Source organism: Chelon labrosus (assembly GCF_963514085.1).
Source record: "Chelon labrosus genome assembly, chromosome: 3".
Classification (NCBI taxonomy): Eukaryota; Metazoa; Chordata; class Actinopteri; order Mugiliformes; family Mugilidae; genus Chelon; species Chelon labrosus.
Window position 1 is genome coordinate 14,144,153 of NC_140339.1, and position 25,756 is coordinate 14,169,908.

Sequence of the window (25,756 nt, forward strand, 5' to 3'; positions counted from 1 at the left end):
CAACGCACACACACATAGTTGAGTCTCAGTTAGAGCAATTAAAAAGACTGTAGCCTACTCCAATTTAGCAAGTTAAAGCAAATGACTGTTGTCATCTTAACATGCAAGGTGATATAAGCAACATTTACTTTGACGCATGATTTATCACAGGAGAGAGACATCGTCATTTCACAGACATGGAAACACGACTGCTAACTGCCCTTCAAGACGATGCTTTAACACTTATTAGAGGACGTTTTGCAAACTTGAAAGTGCAGAAAACTGACGCTCAACCCCAGTGTTCAGAAATGATGTCACCAAAAACTGAGATGATCTAATATTACCTGAAACACAGTGCAGTCATTCATTTATTAATTAATTAATTCGTCTTCTGACAGATAACCATTCAAACTCACATGGCCAGAACATGCAAACTCCACACAGAAAGAAAGGCCCCAGCAGTGCAGCCAGATAAAGAGAATACTTTTGTGATCATTCAAATTAACAAATGTCAACCTCCATAACAAAACTGGTCTGGCCCAGTGATGGGTCACACAACCCACTTGCCATTGGCTCACATGCATGAATGAATTGCGGTCCTTTAGCGGCCCAAATCTGGCATCTAACATGTGGGCCACATAAGGCCCATAGTTCAGCCAAACTGTACAACCAGAGCTGGCCCTAATCTGGCCCTATGTTGGACCAAACCATCTTCAGAAGTGGTTCCTGATATCAGATCTGATATCAGGAATATATGGACCAAATACTACACTCAACAAGTGGCCCACATCTTGTCTGCCAGAGTCAAGACAGTGCCGTACCTTTGCCACATCTGGGCCATGTTCAGTTATGCCAGTGCCGACTGAACGCCACCTGTGCCAGATTCAAGCCAGATCTGGGCCACATGTCACTGCTATGAGAGGACTTAATTCAACCTTAACTCAGCCACTTAATTTATGTGCCATATTTGATCACTGCAAAATCAACAAGTACAGTATTATAGGCAAATGTTTCTTTATTTTTAAGTCAGCACACACAGTACACACAGTACACAGTCAAAACAACTGCTTCTCCGTATAACACACATTATAAAGTGTCGAAACACAAAATTCTTCCTATTTATTAATTTATTAATTTATTACTAAACTCTTATTTAATTAAAGTACACTCAAGTGCCTGTTTGTTGTGTAATTGCGGCATTAATCAAATTTAATTTTGAAGACTTACACCGGAAGTGCTACTTGTTATTGAGTCTACTCTGACATTGACTCCGCCTGCGGTACCCAAACAAGACTTTCAGTCATATCACAGTGTCCACCGGTGTTCACTTCTGTCGCTATAATATCAAAAGGCCAGGACTTGGCTGATTTGGTGAGTGTTGCGTGGCTGTGCACAAACGAAAGAAACGTCGTGTTCGTCATTTAGCTGACGAGGAGCAAAAACAATCCACACGAGCTAGCGCTTCGTTAGCCTAAGCTACGCTGTGTGGCTACCATTGCCACCAACCAGCTTTAACCCAGTCAGCACAAACGCTGAGAAATATCAGGAAACTTTAATGCAATTTTGAAAATTTACAGAGAAGCCACCCTCTTTGCCTGTGAGTTAAAGGCCGTGGTGTTTTGTGGACGTAACGGCGTACAGTAAGCTAAAGCTAGCTATGTTGCTAAGGGTGTAAACATAGTGTAACTGCTGTTATGCTTAAGAGCTAAGAGTAGTCTGCAAGTGTGGTCTTGAGGGGCAGTTACAGTATAACCTCAATGGCTTCTCTAAGGCCTTGTCTGCTTGAAAAAGTGTTGAACTTGTTTTTAATGTCACCCTGGGTTAGTCGAGACAAATACTTGCTGAATAGCCTTCGCAGTCTTGAAAAGATCTGCGACTACAGTAGGAAAAAAAGCAATGCCTCTCTGTGTAACCTTGTATAAACTTAATGACATTTGCAGTGTTGACAGTTTAACCTACCAATAACCTTTAATTCTGAAATACGTGATCAGTATGTGAGTTTTTTGTGGGTATATGTTCGCAGAAAGCACAGCCATGTGCAGCTGTGTGCGGAGCTCCAGGGCTCTGTCCCCTGTCCTGCTCCCCAGGCTGCTGCTTCCCCAGACCGGCTACAGGTTGGCCGTTAGGGGCCTCCGGACGTCCCCCCAGTGTATGGCTGTTAGCGGAGACTCCCAGCCGCCCCCACTGCCCAGCCAAGCCCGGGTTGTGATCTGTGGAGGGGGTATTGTGGGAACATCGGTGGCCTACCACCTGGCCAAACTGGGCTGGACTGATATTGTGCTCCTGGAGCAGGGCAGGTGAGATAAACATCTTTCATTTGTGGGGAATGTTGGCCTTTCAACTTAATAAACAACATTTAAGACCAAGTGCCTGAGAAAGCTCCCTCTAGTTCTCTCTTTCCTGCTGTTATCAATACAAACACTTGACATTCCTGTTGGGGGAATAGAGACAGTTTGAGCATTAAGAAGTGATAGTGAATCTGCTGCTGTTTTATTTGCTTATTCTTACCAGACTTGGTGCAGGAACAACCAGACTGTGTGCTGGCATTGTCAGTGTGGCCAAGCCTATTTCCATTGAGTGTCAAATGGCCAACTATTCCAGTAGTCTTTACCAGCAACTGGAAGAGGAGACGGGGATCAAAACAGGTCAGACACATTTTGCGTTTACTCGTATGTAATCCTGCCTGGTGTTAAAGAAAAGGACTACAGTATCATAATTAAATCTTATTATTTTTACTGCCATTATATTAACACAAATACTCCCCAGTTGCATGTGACCACAAGTTCTTTATTTTATTTATAATCTATGTTACAAAATGAGTGTAAAGCAAACATTTACAACATGTGCATGGCGCTATGAGCATATTTCAGTGCAGTAATCTTTATTGTATTGCAGCTGTAACTTTTGCATGTGGCCGACACTACCAGCCATTTTCTACTGAAGTCCAAGATATCATTTGATGTGCCTTGGGTTAAGACTGACTGTGTGGTTTTGCTAGAATGATAATGATGAATCCCCTTACTGTATTTGAGAAGGCTGAAGAAATACAATATGTGACCTGGTTTGTGTTTGGTACGTGTTGCAGGTTATGTGAAGACAGGGTCTCTGTGTCTGGCACAGAATCAAGATCGCTTTATCTCTCTTAAGCGCCTGGCATCGAGACTCAGGTAAGACAGCAAGTCAATATTTAGTAGAGATACCTACAGGCTTATGTATGTTAATTGAAGACATTTATTTATTTATTTTTTTGTGGTAGAAAATCATATCTGCACAGCTTGGGCTGAGTGTTCCTGTTGGTTGAGCAGACTGTTAAATAACCTTTCTTCCCATTTTCAGGGTTATGGGAATCACCTGTAACATAATTAAACCTAAAGAAGTGGCCAAACTTCACCCTCTTGTTAACATTCATGACCTGGTGGGGGCGCTTCACCTCCCTGCGGATGCTGTGGTGTCTCCGCCTGATGTCAACCACGCCTTAGCTGTGGCTGCTGCTGGGCAAGGTAACATGAACTCACAACTTGGCTTTGATAGATTAGATCAGTAATGGACCATTTTAGGCAAAATGTTTACCAGGGAGCCTGAACCTGTTTACCGTTGCTTATGCTCATCATCTCTGCTATCTATTTGTATTCTCCCCCTTTCCTGCTGCTCCATCTCTTTGTCTTTCTCACCGTATCCAGGGGTTCAGATCCTGGAGCGAACCAGTGTTCAGCAGGTTCTCGTGGAGAAGGGTCAGGTAGTGTCTGTGGAGACTGACCGTGGCTCCATTGAGTGTGAATACTTTGTCAACTGCGCTGGACAGGTAAATTTCCAGAGTGGGGAGAGGTATTAGATAGGGGAATTTGTGAGTGAACACCTTTGTAAACATTTAGGAATTGTCATTTTTTCTCTGTTAATTCAATATGAAACTGGGTCCGAGTGAGCAAATTGTGAGAATCTGCAGTACAGGCTATAGAGTTTCCCACAGGGAAATAGTTTTGTGTTGTTTGTCATTAGCTTAAGCAGGTGTCAGTTTAATGTTCAACATACTGAATATGTGAATTAACGCTGTCTGTGTCTGGTCTAGTGGGCTTATGAGCTGGGCCAGGCCAGCGAGATGAAGGTGTCAGTTCCTCTCCACGGCTGTGAACACTTCTACCTCCTCACCAAACCTCTTCAGGAGCCACTTTCACCCAACACACCAGGTCTCTGATATCATAACGCTTGGGAAGATTAAATTCTTTTGTACTAGGGGTTAGTGGAAAGAAAAACCTCCTTTTAATAATTGGTTTCTTGGTCATAAATAACTTATAGCACTTACTGCAAACCTCCCTCAAACTGGCTTCCAGTCTCGACCAGTCTACACCTTTTCATAGATATTAATGATATGCTGATCATGGACAATGACAGCCATATTGATATGGCCTCACTGAATGTGTGTCTTGTTTTTAGTGGTGATGGATATGGACGGCAGGATATATGCACGGCCGTGGCAGGGAGGCCTGCTGTCGGGAGGGTTCGAGAAGAACCCCAAACCCATCTTCACAGAGGGCCGCAACCAGCTGGATTTCCAGAACATGCAGGAGGACTGGGATCACTTCGGTAAAGGAGGGTGGGATGGGAAGGTGTGAGGGGAGGTTGTTAGTGAAATGTAGTTTCTGGAATTATGAACCAAACATTTGCAGTTTCATTCCTGAAGGCCAAAAAAAAAACCTTTGTTCATTTGGATAACTGCAGAAACCATGATGTAACATTATGAAGACGTGGACACAGTTAGACTGACGATCTCTATTTTTAGGCTACTCTGAAATGTTTTTGACCTTACACACCTATCTGTACACACACTCACAAACACACACAGACCCACACCTGTCTTTTAACCTTGGCCTTATGCTAGTAATGTGACATTCCTCATACAGCTTGACACACTGTCATAAACCGTAGTTTATTACCAACCAACCCTCAACTGCAGCACATGACCAAACCCCACAGTGACACCACTGTTAGTTGCAGCCCAAGCAAAGTCTCAAGTTTTTTTTATAATTTTGGATTACAAGCCATTAAATGTATTATGTTGTGCAATTTCCAAATCAGTGATTAACACGGATTGCCGTCCTCATATATCGTGTGTTATTGATACTGAGTCAGCATTTATGTTGGAATAACATGCGGGACTGTTGATGGAATAATATGGGAAAAGGGGGGCGATCCTGCCGTTCGCCAGGTGTGGTAGCTTCCAGAGTCTCTCACAGTGTTATATGATTTGTGATGGGTGGTGGTTTGGTAGTTGTTTCTGTCCTTCAGAGAGGGAAGAAGTAATAGTGAAGGGCAAGAGGACAGTCTTGTGTTCATGGCAGAAAGCCCAGGAGTTTATGGAAAATGTGCCTTTATATGTTGAGAAATATTACGGCTCACCAAATGTGTGTTAATTGCTGTATATAAAAAAAACAACAACAACAACAACAATGTACAGATGCTGTCTTTTAGAGTAGATGTTTAAAAGACTGTATACCAACCCCTTCTGTCTTCTACCTTCAGAGCCTATCCTCAGTGCCCTGCTGAGGAGGATGCCGGGTCTTGAATCTGCTGAGATCCATCAGCTGGTCAACTGTCCGGAGTCCTTCACACCTGACATGCGCTGTCTCATGGGAGAAACTCCAGGCGTCTCTGGCTACTATGTGCTGGCAGGCATGAACTCCTCTGGTCTTGCCTTTGCAGGAGGGGCTGGCAAGTAAGCAAGAGAATATGTGTGTTTACTAGACTATAGCGTACACTAGTATATGTGAGGACTAACATGAAAGAGTTCTGATAAAATTACTTAGAGAGTCGGCTGAAATATAAAAAAAATAAATAAAACAAAATCAGCCTCAAGTTATTAATTGAAGTGGTCGACACTATGATGTGCAGATGATTTGACTGTATTGCAATGAAGCACAAAGGGTCTGTGGTGTGGTTTGGTGTCCAGGTACTTGGCCGAGTGGATGACCTATGGCTACCCCACTGCCAATGTCTGGCCGCTGGACATCAAACGCTTTGGCAACCTGCAGAGCAGCCGGACCTTCCTGCGACACAGAGTGATGGAAGTCATGCGTGAGTAGCGAACTCTTTACATATTATGTGTTGTGTTTTTTAATCAGACAAATACACCCAGATAAGTAAAAGACTGCGACAAAGACGAGAATAGTTGTTGTTTGATGTATTTTAATGTTGCACCGCTATCTATTCTTCTAATGTATGTGTTCATGTGTCCAGCCCTGCTCTATGAACTGAAAGTTCCTCGGTGGGACTTCCAGACTGGACGTCAGTTGAGGACCAGTCCTCTGTATGACCGTCTGGACACGCAGGGGGCTCGGTGGATGGAGAAACACGGCTTTGAAAGGCCCAAATACTTTGTGCCTCCAGGAAAAGGTACAGATCTCTGAACATCAGCACTAAACATTTTAGCTATCTAAAGTCATCAGAGAGCCTGAAGAATCAAAATGGTTTTTAAGTACAGTAAAAGTCAGTTACTTTAGATGCAATGCTTCATGTTCTCGCAATGCTTTCTCGTGAAATTTTGTATAGTGCTGTATACCTTATATCAGTTATTTATCACCATGGCTTTAAAACAACCAACAATCAGTCTGTCTCATCTTTTTTCACCTGGTTTAATTGGTTTGTCACTTTAGATCTGCTATCTCTGGACCAGAGTAAGACTTTCTACAAGCCAGACTGGTTTGACATAGTTGGAGCGGAGGTGAAATGCTGCAAAGAGGCTGTCTGTGTCATTGACATGTCCTCCTTCACCAAGTTCGAATTGACTGTAAGTGATGATGCACTACGAACAACTCATAGTGCTGCTGAACTACCTACTAAAACTCATAAGCACGCAGCAAAAGGCTCAGGATGTGTTGTCCATCGGCCTTACTGTACCAAAAACATAGCAATGTATTGTAAATAAAATAAAATGATGCGATTTAATTATTATTTTAATCAAACTTTCTGATCTGTCCTGATGTCCCAGTCAACAGGGGACCAGGCTTTGGAGCTGCTGCAGCATCTCTGTGCCAATGACCTGGATGTTCCAGTCGGACACATCGTCCACACTGGCATGCTGAATGAGAGGGGGGGCTATGAGAACGACTGCAGTGTGGTCCGCCTCAGCAAGAACAGGTCTGAATCATCTTGTGCAGTAACGCCATAGACACTTATAAACAGAGTTTGTACTGTATATTTAAATAACTCACATTTTTGTTCGCTCTCTAGCTTCTTCATCGTCTCTCCAACAGACCAGCAGGTTCACTGTTGGTCCTGGATAAAGAAACACATGCCCAATGACCCACACCTCCACCTAGAGGACGTCAGCTGGAAGTACACAGGTAAGCACCACGGCCGAGGTTCTGATGTGATGCTGTCGTCTTGTGCACATTTAAACACATCCACGGTCCCCCTGATGTATAAATTAGACATCAGGGGGACTAAGTGGGTATATGGAGGGTGGTTAGCCAATAACGTGTTAGATTCTGTTTTTGCATGCACAGTAAAACACCAGCTGATGATTAGGAAGGTAGATGTACCTAAACAGGCTGAGCTCTATTAATCATGTTGAACCCATTGTTGATAACTCTGATCCTTTACCTTTAGCTTTAAATCTAATTGGACCTCGTGCTATGGATGTTCTGGCTGAGCTGTCATATGTTTCCATGACGCCTGACCACTTCCCCTCCATGTTCTGTAAGGTAGGAAAGGCCCCGTTATTATTAGTAGTTCCTTTTCTGTCCATCTCCTTACATTGTCAAGAGCAGTAACTGACCATGTTTGTGTGTACATGTGTGTTTACAGGAGATGAGTGTGGGCTATGCCAATGGGATCAGAGTAATGAGTATGACTCACACCGGAGAACCAGGTTTCATGCTCTACATCCCCATAGAGGTTCGACCTTCACTCACACACAGACACTAGTCACCTTCTAACAGGATGGTTATTAACGCCAGCTTTAACTACCAAATGCAATAAATAGAGTCATGAGTAACCCAGGGCTATTTTATAGGTTTATCCTTTTTTTTTTTTTTTTTACTGATAATCCACAAACTATTTGTCTTTACAATGTTTTGGAGTCACCACAACAAAAATAAATGTTTATGCAAATTTAGATGCTTCGTTAAATTACCAGTTTGACCTCATGGTGGCAGTGTTTTTGTACTTTCCTAATACCTAAACTCTGAATGATACAAAAGTGTCTCTCCCACGAATCCTAACCTGAATACTTTTATGCTATTCACGAATTAGATCATTTAAAAGCATAAATAACATGAGCCATTCATTGAATGAATGAATAATTGTCCATTTAACTTTGTTAGAGCAGCTAAGACTGATTATGGTCATAGTTTTCTCAACTGCCTCAACCTAACACAACGGGGAATATGCTGGCTGTCAGCTGCTGGAGTTATGGTTGGACAGAGGTGCTACAACTTCCCATGTCTTGTTAGTTCGGCAAGAATCAGAATCACTTCAACTGAAAGTCTCACAAAAAGAGAGCTGAGGATGATTTTGAATGCTGAATCATACTCCCAGTGGAAGGATGCCGGGTTTGTGCAATCACAAATTAACTTGCTTATCACTTTTGAGTTTGGTAGGTGAGCAGACTGCGTGCAAGGCTCCACTATAAGCATGAAATATACCAGTCTACACTGAGAGATAAAATTCTGACATCTGACATTTCGCACGAAACAAGTGTAACATCGTTGTTCCTCTGCTCCCCACAGTATGCGCTGCACGTGTACAACGAGGTGATGTCTGTGGGACAGAAGTATGGCGTTCGTAATGCAGGGTACTACGCACTCCGCAGCCTTCGCATAGAGAAGTTCTTTGCCTTCTGGGGCCAGGACCTCGACGCCTTCACCACCCCGCTGGAGTGTGGACGAGAGTTCAGGGTCAAGTTTGACAAGGTCTGTTTCCAGTTTAGCTCTGTGGTCTCATAATATCTCATCTCAGCCCTTAGAGGCTATTTATTCCTTTTCATTGTGGTGTTTCAGTCCTTTGGTGAAGGGGTGATTCAATAATGTAGTTGCATTTTATTCCACTATCTCTAGTTTAACACGATGACTTTGCCAACCTGCATCTCTTAAATCTTACACTCGACATTCTTGCTGTAAAACAGTTGAAATATGAGAGAGGAACAGAATAATTAAAGAAGTCTGCTTGGCTGAAACCTTCAGCATCTTGTGGGATCTTTAATGGGATGTGGAGGAACATTTGTCACCAGACTGCACCTGCAGGCACAACAGGTGGCTGTAAACTACCAGTTGTAAAGTTTACCATCAGTCTCATTTTGAAAACAGTGGGGCATCAGGTGTAATATGTCTCGCTCACGGCCATAATGTCAGCACAGTATTAATGAAAGAACCCCGCTGTTTAACACCGGTTTTACAGACTCTTTTCAGATGATCTTTGGGGAAAACTGTGTGAAATTAAATGGAATCGCTTTTCTGTAATTATGTCAGCAGAGCTGTGCTGTGCAGGGCCAGGCTCTGTAAGCGGTGTCCTTTTCTCAACAACCTTCTCTCTGTGACCTTCTTTAATTTCTCTCTACCCCTGACACATTATTCTCATCTCTTGTCCTCTGTCTAAACCTCCCTCCTTTCTTCCTCTCACCATCAGGACACTGATTTCCTCGGCCGCGAGGCACTGCTGCAGCAGCGTCAGGACGGCGTGTTTCGGCGGTTCGTCATGCTGGTTCTGGAGGACCACGACACAGAGCTGGACCTGTGGCCGTGGTGGGGTGAGCCCGTCTACCGTAACGGTCAGCTGGCCGGGACGACCACCAGCAGCGCCTTCAGCTACACTCTGGAGCGCCACGTCTGCCTGGGCTTTGTGTCTCCGCCTCCGGGCCCCGAGGGGCTCCCCACGCCCATCACTCCGGACTTCATCAACCGAGGGGACTACGAGGTGGACATAGCCGGCCAGCGCTACCCAGCCAAAGCCAAACTCTACCCCTTCAGCTCCCTCTTCACCCAACAGAAGCGCCGCAGGGACGACATGGAGCTCACAAACCTCCAGGGGAAGTGAATAGAAAACCTCCCTGCGTGCGAGCATCTGCGACACTCCTTCAGTTCACCAAATCCACTCCTGCTCTTACCTCGCAGTGCCAACGTTTCCTCCCTATTTTAGCTCCTAATGAGAAGGCTGTATGCACATTCACTCCTTGTCCCTTGTCCCTCTGATATTTAGATTCAGTGTTGCGTCTCCCTCCTTCAAAGTGCAATATTCAAGAGCCACCAAAAGCGTGAGCTGTATCAAATACAGAGCTCCTGTCTCATGAAATCTGCAGTTTATTTTTCCAGCCCTGCTCTGCTTCACCCTCAGACACAATCTACACAGTCTCGTGGCTGCTTTACTGAGACAGTCTGTGGTTAAGTGCCCTTTTTCAAGGCAAGACCAACACTAGTTGTTGAAGACTCTTTCACTTTGTTCACTTTAACCCATTCAGAGGGGACTTTTGGTCGACAATCTTCTCCGGCGGTTTTCCAGGTACTGTGAAGTTTCCACACTGCACAGTCTGGACGAGTGTAAAAGAAATGTTAGTGTTGATGTGTAAAGGCTTGCACAGTCAATGTAGTTGTGGACTCTTCTGTCATTTTACAAACTGTAAATTTACTGCTGTAAAGAACACGAGGGGCGTGACATAAATAGTGGTGTGGCCTAATTCAGATACTTTATATTTTCCACTACTGTCAGCCTCATTATATTATACATGACACTGAAGGAAAGTATCCTTTTCAGAGCATTAAGAAGAGCATTACGTTTTTGTTTTTAATTGAATGACAAAGCATTAGTAAACAAGTGTTTTGTGTGCCCATTACTCCTCTTCCACTCCAGTCTTCATACTTCCCAGGCCTTCCCTGAAGCTTAAAAGCAAAGCCGCTTCCCTCCCCTTAGTAATGTCTTCGTCTTCGGCTGTGAGCTGTCCTTTTGTCAGTGTTTTCTGTGGCACTGTACTTAGAGTGATATACCCCGATGTGTTATTTATGTTTTGTGGTCGTTTTTTGAGACGTTCTTGCACTTTTTCGATGCTCATCTTTAAGTTTTATTGGCGTTCTGTTGAATGTGTGGGTGAACCACAGATGAGGGAAAGTAAGGAGAGGGGAGAGGAAATCTTTTAACTGGACCTGTAATCCCAGACTTGTTGTTTGTTTTAATCCACGATATCTGGTGATTTGTCTTTTAAACCTCTGGGGTTTAGGTGTTTGTGTAAAGGAAGGACTTCACTGAGATCTAAAATAAAACGATGTATTTTTGTATAGCTAGTGTGTATAAAATCTTTATTTTCAGCACCTCCCTTTTTTTCTATAACCGTAATATCAGATACTTGGATTCTTTTTTTTTTTTAATTCTGGCAGTGTCCTTCAGACTGATCATCATTATAAATACGTGTAAATATCATCTATCAGTAATGACTGACATTTTCATACGTGTGGATTTGTAAACATCTCATAATCCTCCCTCAGAGCTCAAAGGTCAGGCAGAGCTACAGAGCAGCATGTCTGGAGCTGGTGGAGATGTAGTTTGTCACTTCAGTGTAGTGTAATGTGTTGTAAGAGGCAGTTGAAAGTTGGATTTCATCACACACGATAATGGCGTACCTGAGTGGCAGGACACTATCTGGTGGATCTGTGTGATACGATCATCTTTAATATCAGACTACATGACTACAGAGTGTATCCTTAGCTTATTTCTTTATATTTTGTCTGCAGTGTGTGTTGATGAACATTTGCTGAGTAAATCCAAGACTTATTTATTTTCCTTTTTCTGCAAATCCTTTCGAACTCAATCAGCAGCAGCACTTAAATGTATCCCCTAGAAAGACCCCTGAAAAGCACTTTCATCTTCGAGAGGTAAATGACCGCACAAAAAAACCCTCATCGAACACGTTGTAACGGGAGAGCATCTCGGCCTCGTGCGGCGCACCATGTAAGGACAGATGCGTAAAATGTTCAGCGCGCAGATGGCATTAATGAACCTTTATCAGTGGACCTTTGGGAGGAGCCAGTTTTACCAGCAGGACAATAAGCGTTCACTTCTTCTCTACATTTTACAAACAAATCCTGTGTTGTCCCACGGCGGTTATCACTCACTGAATCTCAAGCAGCAGGTTCTTGGACACTGCTAGTTAAAGGGCTAACTTTCTTTACGTGCGTCTCATGTTTGTAAAAATGTGTTTATATATCGAATGAGGCGTTCGCATGCGAGAGCCTGGATTCGGTCAGTTTGAGAGCTGTTAACTGTGGCAACTGAGCCTCACCTCTGTGCTGCAGTGCCACGTTTATGTGATGAACGTTGAAGGCCCCAAATGTAGAACAGATGCATTTTAGACATTTCTGAACGTGTGCTCGGTTTTATCATATCAGTGCTTTACCAATAAGGCCCGAATAAAACGTACAGTTCTAGTGATTCACATGTTTGGTTTAGAGAGCTACATGGCCACTAGTGGGGACAAAAGAGAAGCGGTCGCCTATGTTTGAATGAAACGGTTAACAAATATATAGTCGTTATGGAACTACATCCCCTGAAAAGGTTTAAGATGTAAATCATGACATCCTGACCGACACAAAAATGTTGGTCTGTCCGTGCAGCACTCCAGCAGAGTGACACTCCGTAAACGGGATAGTGGTCTGGTCCATGCTTGTCCTGTCTCTCGCACTAGACTTATCTGTAAGCAGCTTTCTCCTGATGTATTTACGCCGTGTTAAACAGATGTCTGCCTGTCTAAAGAGCTTCACGTAAAAAAAAAATAAATAAATAAAAGAACCAAAAAGTTGTATTTGTGTCATCTGTTCACTTCTCATATGTGATGATCAGTCCCTGCTGCCTCCAGCTCTGGATGCCTCTCTGTGTTTTGTGCAAACATCAGTCCGTTAATGAACATCAGAGTGCCTGAAGTGAGACCAACAGTTTATTTATGTGCCAACAAACAAAACACCTGTTCTCTGCTCATAAACAACCCTATCAGCAATTACTTCGGCAAAACACGTTATGCAAGGTCAGCTCAGAGCCGGGAGAGTTACACAACAAAACACTTTAATTAGCATGTTACAGCACGACAGCGTCCTCCTGTCGCGGTGACTTAGGGCACTCCGAGATCAGGTCCTTCTGGCTTTGCGTGGGCGACATCCGTTGTGTGGCACGGGGGTGTTGTCGGTGATAGACACCACCTCTAGGCCTCCCATCGTCAAGCCTTTGACTGCAGACTGCGCAAGAGAGGGAAAAACGCATTCGTTCATTAAGAGGGCTAATGCAACAGATCAAGTCAGAAATTAATTGGAGGGCTGGTTCTATACGCGGTGACAGGTTTACTGGAGCTGAACGCCCTCTCTTAGATTATTAAAAAGCAGGTCAATGGTATAACATCCCACCCCTTTAACATGCTGGCCTGTAACTGAAATATAACAAAGAACCAAGAATATGTTAAAGACGAGATGAAGACCTGAAATCATTTTCTTAATCAAAAGGTTAAGACTCAAAAAATAATTGCAGTACATCGAACAACTTTATTTGAAGGAAACACGTCGTGCAATAAAGTTGTTCCATATACTACATGTGCTGCTGGAGTCTTCAGAGCAGAGAGCGTAATCTGTTCCCAGCGGAGAGGTTCCAGACCAACTTTCCCCCTCAGATATTGTGTGTTTCTTGTAAATGGCTTCCAAGCAACTTCTTTTAATCTGTCTTTTATGCCAGTTTCCCTTAAAGGCTGAACACTACTTACCAGACGTCCAGGACCAAGACCTTTGACCATCACACGTACGAACTTAACTCCCTTCCCTGTTGCTTTCTGTTCGGAAGAGGAGACATACAGAGGATTAACGTTTACACGAACAGCCTTCGTCTGTTCAGAAAAAGCCCAATGCAGTCAAAAAAATGGATAACCATCATGGTCCTAAAAACATGAAGCCTAGCATATATGATTAGTTCAATTAAAATACAGCTAAAAAATGTTTTGATTTACAGAAGTGACGTGCAGAACAGGTCTATCTGCTGGATATTGTGTATTGTGTTTTCACTGTTTTGCTAAACACTATTAAGCTCAAAATGAACAACACAGGTACATTAGGTAAAATGAATGCATTTTAATACAACAGTCCTGCACTAAACCTGAGCTTCACGACTGTTTTAATGTCCAGTTTGTGTTAAAACAGCCTCAGAAAGGTGGTAATTCAACTGGATGATGATTTTGGAGGATGTGGTTTGCGGTGCTGTTAAACTAGATTGAATTAAACACTAAAGTGCTTTTGTTATTTAGCCTAGAATAATAATAGAAACGTGTCGATTCAACACAATACAGTTCAATAATACTACAAACCACCAAAATGAAAACACAGCTGAATCAACAGTTCTCTCAGAAAATAATCAGCAAATGAATGGAGAATGTAAAAAGCATCTGTCAAACCTATTAGTCTACAGTAGGGAAGAGGGAAATGAATTGACAAAGATGTTAACCAGAATGACTTTTGGAGGTTTTGTTCGCTTTCTACCACTAATAAGATGAGATACTCTATCTCCTTGTCTCTTGTCTTGTTAGCAGTTGAAAGGTCGTATTAAATGCCTTTACCACTTCTACATTTTCAGCAGCGAGACAAATCAGAGTCTGCTCGAGCTGTATATAGACGCCATAAACCTTCATCTCTCTCCTGTGTTCACTGCAAAGAAAAAAAGCTCTGTGACCTTAACTCTTGTAGCCGGCAGCCTGAATAAATCTCACTAATACGGGGTCTAAATGAGCTTTTTAGCACCGACTGCTCCTCTCTGTCAAAGTCCTTAGAGGAGGCTGTTATTTACAACAAACATTTAATATTCATGAATTAAGTGTTGTTGCAAAGAGTGGAGAAGCAGCAGAGGCTGTACTGATCTTACTTTAATTGCTACAACATTCTGCGGGGATAAAAGTTGTCCCAGCAGTTAGAGAGACTGTCCACCGTGACAAATCCTACGGTAAACCGTCCTTTTTTCTTGAACGCGGCACCAGCCCTGCAGTCTGAAAATAAATTACAGGCGTCAGAGTGTTGTCAGAGAACTCACGGCAGCGGCAGAGATGCCCGCAGTCTGAGCCGCGATGGGCGTCGATTTCTTGATGTTCTTGAAGCCTTCTGTGCCGCAGGACGTCCTCACCAAAGATTGTCCTCCGCTCTCTGTTACCTGAATGTGCGTACTGGAGCAGAGAAGAGCAGATAACTAGGTCGATAGCTCAAACTGATGAACATCATCAACGCTGTTACACTGACGCTCCATAGTGAGGACAAATTACATGTGATTAAGCTTCCCAGCTGACGAAAATCTGTGTCGCTCTGCATTAATTATAACAGCTTCCAACTAATCCGCTTCTCTCCAAACTTACACTCCAGCCAAATTTCTTCATTTGTAAAGAACAAAACACACCTGTCGCTTTTAGCTGCGTCTGCTTATTTTACCATGTTCAGTTTAAAGAATGATTTCCCTCATTTGTCTCAACTTGAAATCCCAGATGGAGGCTCCAATCTGCTCTCTAAACTCAAGTATGACTGATCCTTAATAAAAACCAGAACCCTGCGGCGCAAGTGTCTGAGATTAACCACAGCTGTAAAAGCAAACTGACTGGATACTGAATAAACACCGATCAGCCACAACATTAAAACTACTGACAGGAGAAGTAAATAACATTGATCATCTTGTGACAATGCAATGTTCTGCTGGGAAACCTTTGGACCTGGCATTCATGTGGATGTTACTTAGACATGTAGCACCCACCTAGACCAGACCAGGCACCCCCACCCCATAGCAATGACACTCCTTGATAGCAGCAGCCATCCCCAGCAGGATGCAGCCTGACACAGGCACACACAAAAACGGTCTAGGAACAACTCAAAAAAAAAAAACATGAAAAACAGCACAAGGTGTTGACCTGGGGGGTATTCCAGAAAGCAGGTTTAACAAACACTGAGATAAAACTTAACCTCTGGGTTGTCTGAACCTGAGGCGACTAAACCCGAGCTGTCGGTTCCAAAACACCGGTTAGCAATCAGTTCAATCAACCCCGGATTGTTTAACCCAGAGTTGTGCGCGATCACGGCGAAGTTATAAAGGCATCATCTATTGAGAGTCGAAACCATGAGTAAAAATGGCAAAGCGCAGAGCAGCCTATTTTTCTGAAGCGGAGCAGCAAGTTCTGCTCGAGGCGTACGAGGAGGAAAGAGCGATAATCACGAAAAAAAACAATACTTGCGCGTCTGCCAAGGAACGAGACCTTGCTTGGCAGAGAATTGCCGACCGCGTAAATGCGTAAGTTTAGTAGGCTATAGCACATTAATGTGTCAGAAGCACAATAATTCAGTAGATATTAGGCTACATATTAACTGCTTTGTATGAGACTTTCTTATACTATAGACTACCTTGTCATATATTGTATTATTTTTAATTAGATGTAACCCGACCGCCCTCAAGAGAACGTGGCCGCAGGTCAAAACAAAATATAAAAACATTGTCCAAGTTGGTAAGATATATCTGGGTGCATCATCTTAGACATCACTTATCCAGTATTATATTCTTGAATTGCCATATTGCAACAAGTTACATTCATTTCAAAGCCAATAGGAAGAAAGCAGAAGAGAGGAAGACCGGTTCTGGGCCAGCGGTGTCCCCCCTCACCCCTGTGGAGGAGTTGGCGATCAGTATCAATCGAGGGCGTCCGATGATGGAGGGGATTTCTGGGGGCACGTCATCGGAGCCCTCAACCTCCCAGGAGGAGCAAAATGAACAAGTGCAATGCATTTTCCCTAATAGGCCTACGCCTAAATCACTTATGTCTAATTTGTGTAGCCTTGCAAGTTCGAAAATGACCAATTTATGAACTTCTCAGTTGTAGGTGGAGGTGGAGTGGTGGAGCCCGCACGCGCGCGCAACAATTACGATGAGCGAATCCACGATGCGTAACGTTCGAAATATGGGGATGGAGAATGTTGTTTAAATATATTAAAGATTCCGCAGAAAAACAGTAGCGCTCTGGCAAAAACTCATCAGGAAAAGAAAGGATATTAAGTCGTGGTCTTATCACCCTCTCACGGTGAATAGCCCGAATGATTTGTGCTTCAATGTCAACTGGATCTTCCTCAAAAGGAAACGTCATTGTGTGACAAGTGTGGAAACAGCGGTCTGGCTGAACGTGCACTTAAATACCCGAACATAACCTGAACAAAACCTACCCCTACCAGGTTAAGTTCAGAGCCTATGTTACTATAGTTACTTACATAGCCTGATCATTTTTGAGCGTTCTGGAACCGAAATCCCAGGTTTACCGCTAACTCTGGGTTTACATACCCAGTTAAGTTCAGAGCCTATGTTTCCATAGTTACTTACATAGCCTGATCATATTTGAGCGTTCTGGAACCGAAATCCCAGGTTTACCGCTAACTCTGGGTTTACATATCCAGTTAAGCCAGTAAACCTGCTTTCTGGAATACCCCCCAGGCCTCCAAATTCACTAGATCCCAAACTGATCAAGTATCTGTGGGATGATCCACAGAGGCCCCTCCCCTCAACCCATGGGACCCAAAGGCCCCCACTAACAACAATCTGTTCCCAGACACCACAGGACACCCTCAGAAGGCCCATGTCCATTCTCTGATGAGTCACAACTGTTTTGGAGGCACAAGGGAGACCTACACAATATTAGGAAGGTGGTCATAATGTTATACCTGATCGGTGTACTATAAAAGACAGTTCCTGAGGCACGAATGTATCCAATAAACTCAAGTTTGATGAAAATAATTTAATCCCAAATGGCAAGGCTTTTGTTTTATCATCTCTAGTTTCCACTTACTTGTTGTACGTGGCTTTAATGTGAACGATGGGTAACTCTTCAAACTTCTTTCCATCCCATCTCAGTGGACTGTCCTCATCAGGCAGTGGAGGTAAATGGCTGGAGGATTAATACTAAGATTAATACCTCATCATGACACTGCAGTAAGATGTGCTTCTATGCATAGGGTCGAAGGAAATGGCACAAAAATAACATGCTGCTGTCTGACCTGAAGTCTTTCTTTGAGGTTGTCTGGGTTGCTGAGGTCTCCTGATGTCTGACAGCACTGCTACATAATGTTCTCTGCAGGCCACCGCTTCCAAATCTACACACACACATACACACAATTTCACTAGCAACATATCCATTCACTTAGCTAAACAATATTGTTTCATCTGGACATTTATTTTAGGTAGAAATACACGAAACAACAGAAAAACGTTTTCAGAACTAGCCGTTAGCTAACCAGAGAGCTAGTAAACTGTACCCTGAAACACTCACAGAGAGACTCCTTTTGTATTTAGGGAGGACGTCAGCTGTCTGCACACGGAACTTGCGGAATTAACAAATATACAGCTGAATTTATACATCTCTGAAACGTTTATAGACACATTCGCAGCGAGACGTTGAATAATTTTACACACAACAAACGTGACATTGAAGGTGCTGCCAATCCAGATCAGACCAATAACATGTTGAGGGGTGATAAGGTCATGTCAACATTATTACTACTGCGATGTATGCTATTGCGACATGGAAATTCGAGGATTTATTTTTACTTCTACTGTTATAAGATATAAATTTTCTATGTAGGGCATATAATGACAGCTGTAGTTTTATTTTGTTAAAGCCAATTAATGTAACACCCCCACACTTAAAACCAAATAGATCGTCCGCTTTTCTGCACAGCATTCTGGGTAACTGTTGGAAAACGCTGCCTTCAGGTAATACAAAAATCCTCGAAAATTAAAACCTCAGTGAACGCTCACTTGAAGTCGATAAGTAACAACCAATATTTGTCATGCTTCATATTAACGAAGACAGGACGCTTTACAAAGCACTACCCTTAACATTATTGTTTAGGATTCCATTGTCATTATTTGAATTACGTTGATCTATATCTCTCTGCCAAGCTTATTTTCTCGCCAGTGTGTAGATTTATTTATTTTTCGGCATGTACACTGAAGGTAGCAGAAGAAGATGGCTGCGCCCTGTAGAAGGATGGCAAATCGGTGTCTCTCGCAGTTTTGGTCATGTTACAGCAGGACAGTGGTCAGGAACGCGGGTTTCCGTCACTTTTCTGCCACTTCGGCTGTTTCAGCCAAAAATGTGACTGAAACAGCGAAGTCTCCGTGGACGCTGGCGGCAGCGGTGTGTCTTCAGAGGCTGCCGGTCATTTCAAGGGACTGCAATCCCATCGAGCAGCAGTTCAAAGACATGCTGCGCAAGGTACCTTGTTCTATTGTGAGATGAAAGAGGTGTAGACTGAGGTCTGATCAGTGTCCTGTTGCGTTATATTACGTGGTTAATAGCCATAATATTAGTACATAATCCAACTCACTATATAATTAAATATAGATATATAATTTATGTTTGCAGGAAAATACTGCATCGTATGAATTCTTCCTTTAGGTTTCTTGTAAATTTGTACCAAGGATAGTGTTTAATAAATTATTCATGAATGAAACATATTCAAAAATATAATATAAATGCAGATTAACCACATGAAGTCACAGAACAGTCACAGGCTACTGTGCTAAGCTAGGCAAGTTAGCCTAAACCAAGTTAGCTTAAAGATTGTATTACTTTAAGTATAGTTTATGATTGTTTTATTTATGTAATTGTAGCAACCAAGAAGACAAAACAACATTTTCAAAGGTACATGACAAAGTAAAATGTAGTAGACTAAATTGGGTTTAGCTAGTTTAGCTAGAAATTGAAGTTTACGTTTCACCACCTTTTTTGTTTACTTTTCTTTCTCTAAAACTTTAAATAATGATATGGTATAAAGGGTTATAATAAGTAATACATCTTAAAGTCAGATTCTTACATTTACTTGCAGCTCGGTTTTGTGGAGGCAATGTTGTTAGACTTATTGTGTTTGCACAGTAACCAGATGACACTCAGCAGCTGTTTCCACGGTGATATGCTGCGCTTTGAGGTATAAACCTGCTCCGAATTCATTTCAGATCGAGCTGGAGAAAAGCATGCTGTCGGACCACGAGCTCCGGCTGCTGGAGGACGCCGAGAGGATGAGACGTAAGCAGGCAGACAACTATGACTCGGACGAAGAGGGCGATGGGAGCCAGGAGATCATTTTGGCTCAGGACATGGAAGATACCTGGGAGCAGAAGCTGAAGCGCTTTCAGCCTGCCCCAAGGGTCAGAGGTCAGTTCAGGAGATAGACGAAATGTTTTTTTAAAAACTTCACTCAACAAATGTGCTTGATGAAATGGCTGTAATGTTTTGTGATATATTATAATATTCAGCTTTTTGTCTCATTCCAACCATTAGTCAAGTAAAACGGAATGAAAAAGAAAATGAGATTGTGTGGAGGAGTCTTATAGAGCTGGGTTTAAATGAAATTACCAGAGAGGGAAGAGACTTTAATGTGTTTTTTTGACTTCCAGAAAATCAATGTGCTGCAGAACTCCCAATTTGCATTTTACCTCCGGTGACATTTCAGAACTTAGTGTAAATTTCACAGACACAGACGTAGCTGACGTGCCACAGCTGATGGTCATGTTTCTCGTTTAGCTGACGTAGATGAGGACTTGACCTCAGCGGAGCGCTGCCTGGCCGACTCCTTGGTCCTTTTGGCCGAGCACCAGTTTGGTGAAGAGAAGCTGTGGCTGCTGCCTCAGACTCAGTGGCAGGAGGGAGAAACGCTGCGACAGACGGCCGAGAGAGCCCTCGCCTCCCTGCCAGGTAAGTTATTAATTCTGATACACCACTGCTGAGCACCAGATTTATTAAACGCACTAACTAACTTGGACATATTTTTAACTTCTTTCACATTTGAGGACCAGAAAAAAAAAATAATTTTGACTATCCAAAAAAGGTTCAAAAAAGGCAACTGGACTTGTAGAGTATAGTTAACTAAATAGTTGACGTTTAACTTGTACCTATATTACTTTGATGATCTAGAACAAACACAAATCAGTGCTGTCTGAAACCGGAGAATTATGAAAGCAGGAAATGCAAATAACTGTAACTACAATATGATTATTTTGTTATTAGATTAGAACACCCCTTCAGATCTATGGAGGGAATAAGTCCTCTTCCAGTCCGCCATGTTGCACCGCCATCTAGCCCAGAATGGACAAACCAGACATTAGGCCTTTTCCAGTTTTTACATATGACGTAAGATCCCCTACACATCTGGGAAGGGCATAAAAATGTTCACTCTCAGATTCAATTAAATCTTACACACTGCTCTTTTAAGGCAGACTGACTCACCATTAATGAACCGGCACGTACTCTATTCCATTAAATGAACGGATTCCAGTAAACGGTAAATCACAGTTTGTTTCCCACTTGATACTTTGTGACCTATAATGCATTATTTTTACTGCTGGTTCCTCAATAAAATTCTGACGTCACTTAGAATTAACATTAACTATAAATCTAGATAAAGATGCAATTAGTATTTGTCTCCAAAGCATTGTGAATATAAGGTAGGAGTGCTTTTTACAACCCTGGAATTCCTCCATTCCAACCATTTCTAATACCAATAATGCTTAAATGTCAGAAATGAGGGAAGCATTGTCTTTACACAGTTTCTGTCTAAAATATATTTAATGGGATATACAATATAAAGTAATCTGTCTGTATTTAGCAGTGTGTCATTTTAAGAGTGGCCTATTGGGGGCAGTGTTGTCCCTCTGTTGCAATGATTTAGCCAGACACAATGAACCAAAAGTGTGGCTGCGACAACTGGGACAAACCCATAGTCTTTGGATAGCTTTAATGTAGCTTGAGAGGCAAGGACTGGGCATAAAACAAGTATTTGAAATACTCTCCTTAACTTCTGCCATCATGGATGTTTGGCAGCTGCACAGGAGAGCGGTGTTAAAGGATAACGTGTTTCAGCTTACCTAAAAACCACTTGTTAGGGCAGGATTTAATTCATATCTTCATCATCAAGTAGTGTTAGTGTCAACACCCTCCGTTTGCTGCGTTCGTACTGTATTAATATCCTCATCGCTGTTGTTATAACATCCCACTTTTATCCTAATGATCATTAAACTTTGATGTGATCTTCTTTAAAATACCACCCTGGTACTTGGAGTACGGTGGTGTGTTATCCACAACTAGAAGGTTAAATACCCTTTCGCACCACCAACGAACGACTCATTTGCATACACGTTCATATTCCAGTAATTGGCTCTAAGCTGTCGTCTCCACTTAGACCTCCAGTGATGTCAGCTGTAGATTAGGCTCCATTTCATAGACTGGAAATAATAAGCAGATGATTGGAAGAATGTTACGGGTCACAGGTCAAAGCTGGAGATTGATTGCACAAATGTTTCCAGCGACCCACTAATGATCCCTCACGTTAAAGATATTAACTGTAAAACTGGCCGATTCTGTGCATGCAGTCGAATGAAGCGTCCCGGCTTTAAAGCGTTTAAATAAAACACCATTTACTGATGATGTTGAACCTTTTCGCAACATTGCCCATGAACTAATAATGTGCAGACTCCATAAATCACTTCCCATTAGGACTTTCCTCTTGACATTAACGTGAACCATTTGGTGAAAGGTTTTATTTTAAGTGTCCCACAGAAGCAAGAAGTGATCCATTTTTAATATAGCTGGACTCGGTGGGAACTGAATCTCTGACATGATCGTGTTTGTGACTCACTCCGCTGGGATCATGAGGATTTACATGGCATGAGATGAGATTAAAGTGCGCGTTGTTGCTGCAGAGAGTGAGAAACGGAGGATGACACTTCAGCTCGTGCAGTCAAACAGTGACGAGCTGCTTAAAAGCGACGAACGTCTGCACTTTTTGCTCACCCTTTGTCTCCCACCTGCATAAACTCACAGCCTGTCCTCTTACCTGCAGCAGCTGGTTTCAAGGCGACTTTCCTCGGCAACGCCCCCTGCGGAGTGTACAAGTACAAGCTGCCCAAAGCCATTCGGACGGAGAGCACAATCGGGACAAAAGTCTTCTTCTTCAAAGCCATTCTGGCGAACTACGCTCCGACCGCGGCCCCAGACGCTCCTCTTAAGTGGTTGAAGAAAAGCGAACTGGAGCAATACCTGAAACCAGCGTACATGATGAAGGTCGGCCGCTTCATCCCCAACCTGTGACCGCTAAACCCACACCCAGGACACTGACTTACTGAAAAATATCTATGAGGCCCAGAAATGTGTCGTCTTCTGTCATAAAACCTGAAATGTCATTCGGTGAGATATGTATGTTTCATTATGTGAATAAATCGTTTTTCCACACATACTGTGAACCAGAACTTATAGTCTGACATATCTTACATGAGCAGGTAAGAGCAAAGCAGGTGAGTGTAAAATATCTATGCTCTTTAAAGCTGTTGAATACTTTTAACGCTGACCAAGTGCAATGCCCTGCCAGGTCTCCAGACATGATACTGTATGTCACAGTAGTAATCAAACTTGATTTACCCCTGGTTATAGCTGAGACTACATTTATTTAAAGTGATTTTAACCATTTCTGCGTTCATTTCTGCGTTCATTTCCACAATCAAGGCCACAGGTGAGACTGTTTCCCCAGAGGAGACTGATTTTATTATCACGTTCACCTGTAATTATTATTCACTATCTGAATGTTAATTAAAGATACAATCACATCTCTTCTAGTATAAAATGTATTTCTGGACATCCCTAACTTTGATTATACCAGCCAAAACTACATTTGATGAATCTCCTTGAAAAGTTTAAGTGGACGTTTTAACATTTTAGAGCAAGAGTGGATGTGTGTTGCAGTTATCAGTAATTCAGTTCTTCCCAGTCACTTGACATTTGTGTGTAGCACTTAGATATATACAATTGGATTTCAGATATCCAGAATGAACCTTCTGAATGTCTGAAATGGAATTGGAGATAGGAAGAACTCTCATTTCAGTTATCTACAATTCAGTTGTTGCTGGTCATAATTTCAATCATACCCAAAATGAAAAACAATATTACAGATATCTGCAATGCAGCTGTGACAAGTGTGTTGCAGATATTTGTTGACATATATGTACTGTGTATAGAGACATATAGAATATACACCGATCAGCCAAAACATTAAAACCACAGACAGGAGAAATGACATTGACCATCTTGTAACAATTCAGTGTTCTGCTGGGAAACTTTTGGACCTGGCGTTCATGTGGATGTTACTTAGACATGTAGCACCCACCTAGACCAGACCAGGCACCCCCACCCCATAGCAATGACACTGCAGTCTGACACAGGTACACGTACAAAAACAAATTAGGAACAACTCAAAAAACATGAAGAACAGCACAAGGTGTTGACCTGGCCTCCAAATTCACTAGATCCCAAACTGATCAAGTATCTGTGGGATGATCCGCAGAGACCCCTCCCCTCAACCCATAGGACCCAAAGTCCCCCACTAACAACATTGTGTTGCCAGACACCACAGGACACCCTCAGAAGGCACATGTCCATTCTCTGATGAGTCACAACTGTTGTGGAGGTACAAGGGTGACCTACACAATATTAGGAAGGTGGTCATAATGTTATGCTTGATCATTGTATGTATATGTGTATGTGTATATAGTTTGTAAAGTGGGAAAAGAAACTATTATGAATATCCGAAGTATAACTTTAATGGTGGGTAGGGCTTTTATAGTTTTATTTTAAAATGACATCCTGTCTTTTGTCAGCAGAAATCTATAGTGACAGTTTGACTAGTTCCAACGTATTTCGGTCAGTCCAAATTACATTAGAGATATCTGGGGTTGTTTTTCATTTTGGACGTCTGACATTAAAATTAGGACTAGTAACAATTGAATTGTAGATATGAGAGTTTTTCCTATTAAGAATTCTATTACAGATCCCGGATATCAAATTGAGGATATCTGAAATTGAAAGCCCAACACACATAAAAGGAAAATGTAACGTCATTTGTCCTAGGGAGAATGATGATGTGGATGTCTGAAATGTTCATTTTGGTGAGATAGGACTGAATGACTTATATATCTACAATGCAGGTCCACTCTATAGCCATTAAATGTTAAAACGGCTTTCCATGGGCCAGGAGGCTGAAGCCGAGAGCCGCTGGAGGACAGCAGGCATCTGCTGTCTGTCGTGTGGGTGGAAAGTTGTAAACCATTGTGCCCAAGGCCTTGAGGTAAGCCCAGTCGCTCCTGGTGCATATCATATCTATGGTGCCATACTCTGAAAGCTCTAGGACACCTGCCTCTTACACTTGAAGAGCATTTCTAAAGAGTGATATCGGCTCAGACTGTGGTCTCTGTGACACTGTTACATTTTCTGTGGCGTATCTGTTGCCGTGTGGTCTCTACAGGATTCAGACGTGAGCTGTTTCATCAGTTTCCGACTTCGGAGTCAGACACATCGCCGTCTGAGCGAGGGTATCTGGGGAGACCAGATTTTTGTTCTAAAGTGTGTTGTGAAAAATCACACTTATTAAAAGTAGCCTTTAAAAATAAATAAATAAATAAGTAAACAAAAACCATAGCAAAAACTGAGCATTGACTGTTCTTGCTACAGTTTCAAGAGTACACTTGATGCTGAACAATGTGGGCCTGGCAGGAGGTTTGGAGATAAACTGTTGAGCTTCAGCAGCAGCCATGTTCTCACTGTCAACAGTAGATGGCAGTATTTGCACACCAGCTACAGCGGGGCACCGTGAGAAGCAGTATAATTAGGCCCATGTAGTGACCTCAGACTAGTGCTGCAGAGCTTTTCTGATCAGCTTGGCTTCCTCTTACACATACCAAAAATATCCATCATAGCAGAGTAATGTTCCTTTGGAAT

General features: G+C 42.5%; 3 protein-coding genes across 4 annotated transcripts; 2 read left to right on the top strand and 1 right to left on the bottom strand.

Annotated features, from left to right (window-relative positions):
- The first annotated feature begins 1,235 nt into the window (after nt 1-1,235).
- Nucleotides 1,236-12,751, top strand: pdpr (pyruvate dehydrogenase phosphatase regulatory subunit). The gene is made up of 18 exons (XM_084541408.1): nt 1,236-1,350; nt 2,003-2,276; nt 2,491-2,624; nt 3,065-3,146; nt 3,316-3,479; nt 3,660-3,781; nt 4,046-4,163; nt 4,411-4,560; nt 5,497-5,689; nt 5,924-6,048; nt 6,211-6,366; nt 6,627-6,760; nt 6,962-7,110; nt 7,204-7,316; nt 7,582-7,676; nt 7,780-7,869; nt 8,703-8,885; nt 9,598-12,751. The coding sequence occupies exons 2-18, from the start codon at nt 2,014-2,016 to the stop codon at nt 10,003-10,005; spliced, it is 2,679 nt and encodes an 892-aa protein (XP_084397534.1). The 5' UTR covers nt 1,236-1,350; nt 2,003-2,013; the 3' UTR covers nt 10,006-12,751.
- Nucleotides 12,752-12,871: 120 nt separating this feature from the next.
- mrps11 (mitochondrial ribosomal protein S11) lies at nt 12,872-18,444 on the bottom strand. The gene is made up of 6 exons (XM_084541409.1): nt 18,263-18,444; nt 17,991-18,086; nt 17,783-17,881; nt 15,010-15,139; nt 13,700-13,765; nt 12,872-13,184 (listed from the first exon to the last, which is right to left on the bottom strand). The coding sequence occupies exons 1-6, from the start codon at nt 18,349-18,351 to the stop codon at nt 13,077-13,079; spliced, it is 588 nt and encodes a 195-aa protein (XP_084397535.1). The 5' UTR covers nt 18,352-18,444; the 3' UTR covers nt 12,872-13,076.
- Nucleotides 18,445-18,881: 437 nt separating this feature from the next.
- mrpl46 (mitochondrial ribosomal protein L46) lies at nt 18,882-23,238 on the top strand. 2 transcript variants are annotated; one of them, XM_084541812.1, is made up of 4 exons: nt 18,882-19,210; nt 19,951-20,149; nt 20,519-20,689; nt 22,833-23,238. In XM_084541812.1, the coding sequence occupies exons 1-4, from the start codon at nt 18,962-18,964 to the stop codon at nt 23,078-23,080; spliced, it is 867 nt and encodes a 288-aa protein (XP_084397938.1). In that variant the 5' UTR covers nt 18,882-18,961; the 3' UTR covers nt 23,081-23,238. The 2 variants fall into 2 exon arrangements, with proteins under 2 accessions (XP_084397938.1, XP_084397939.1); XM_084541813.1 differs by having other exon boundaries at nt 22,836-23,238.
- Nucleotides 23,239-25,756: the final 2,518 nt, after the last annotated feature.

Bases quoted from the DNA above. Each gene is read 5' to 3' on its own strand.
- pdpr (XM_084541408.1), top strand. From the start codon at position 2,014: ATGTGCAGCTGTGTGCGGAGCTCCAGGGCTCTGTCCCCTGTCCTGCTC. The intron at 3,147-3,315 runs GTAAGACAGCAA...TCCCATTTTCAG, and splicing joins CGCCTGGCATCGAGACTCAG to GGTTATGGGAATCACCTGTA. The intron at 8,886-9,597 runs GTCTGTTTCCAG...TCTCACCATCAG, and splicing joins TCAGGGTCAAGTTTGACAAG to GACACTGATTTCCTCGGCCG.
- mrps11 (XM_084541409.1), bottom strand. From the start codon at position 18,351: ATGTATAAATTCAGCTGTATATTTGTTAATTCCGCAAGTTCCGTGTGC. The intron at 18,087-18,262 runs GTGAGTGTTTCA...GTGTGTGTGTAG, and splicing joins AATACAAAAGGAGTCTCTCT to ATTTGGAAGCGGTGGCCTGC. The intron at 13,185-13,699 runs GTAAGTAGTGTT...TCTCTTGCGCAG, and splicing joins GTCTTGGTCCTGGACGTCTG to TCTGCAGTCAAAGGCTTGAC.
- mrpl46 (XM_084541812.1), top strand. From the start codon at position 18,962: ATGGCTGCGCCCTGTAGAAGGATGGCAAATCGGTGTCTCTCGCAGTTT. The intron at 19,211-19,950 runs GTACCTTGTTCT...AATTCATTTCAG, and splicing joins TCAAAGACATGCTGCGCAAG to ATCGAGCTGGAGAAAAGCAT. The intron at 20,150-20,518 runs GTCAGTTCAGGA...TTTCTCGTTTAG, and splicing joins GCCTGCCCCAAGGGTCAGAG to CTGACGTAGATGAGGACTTG.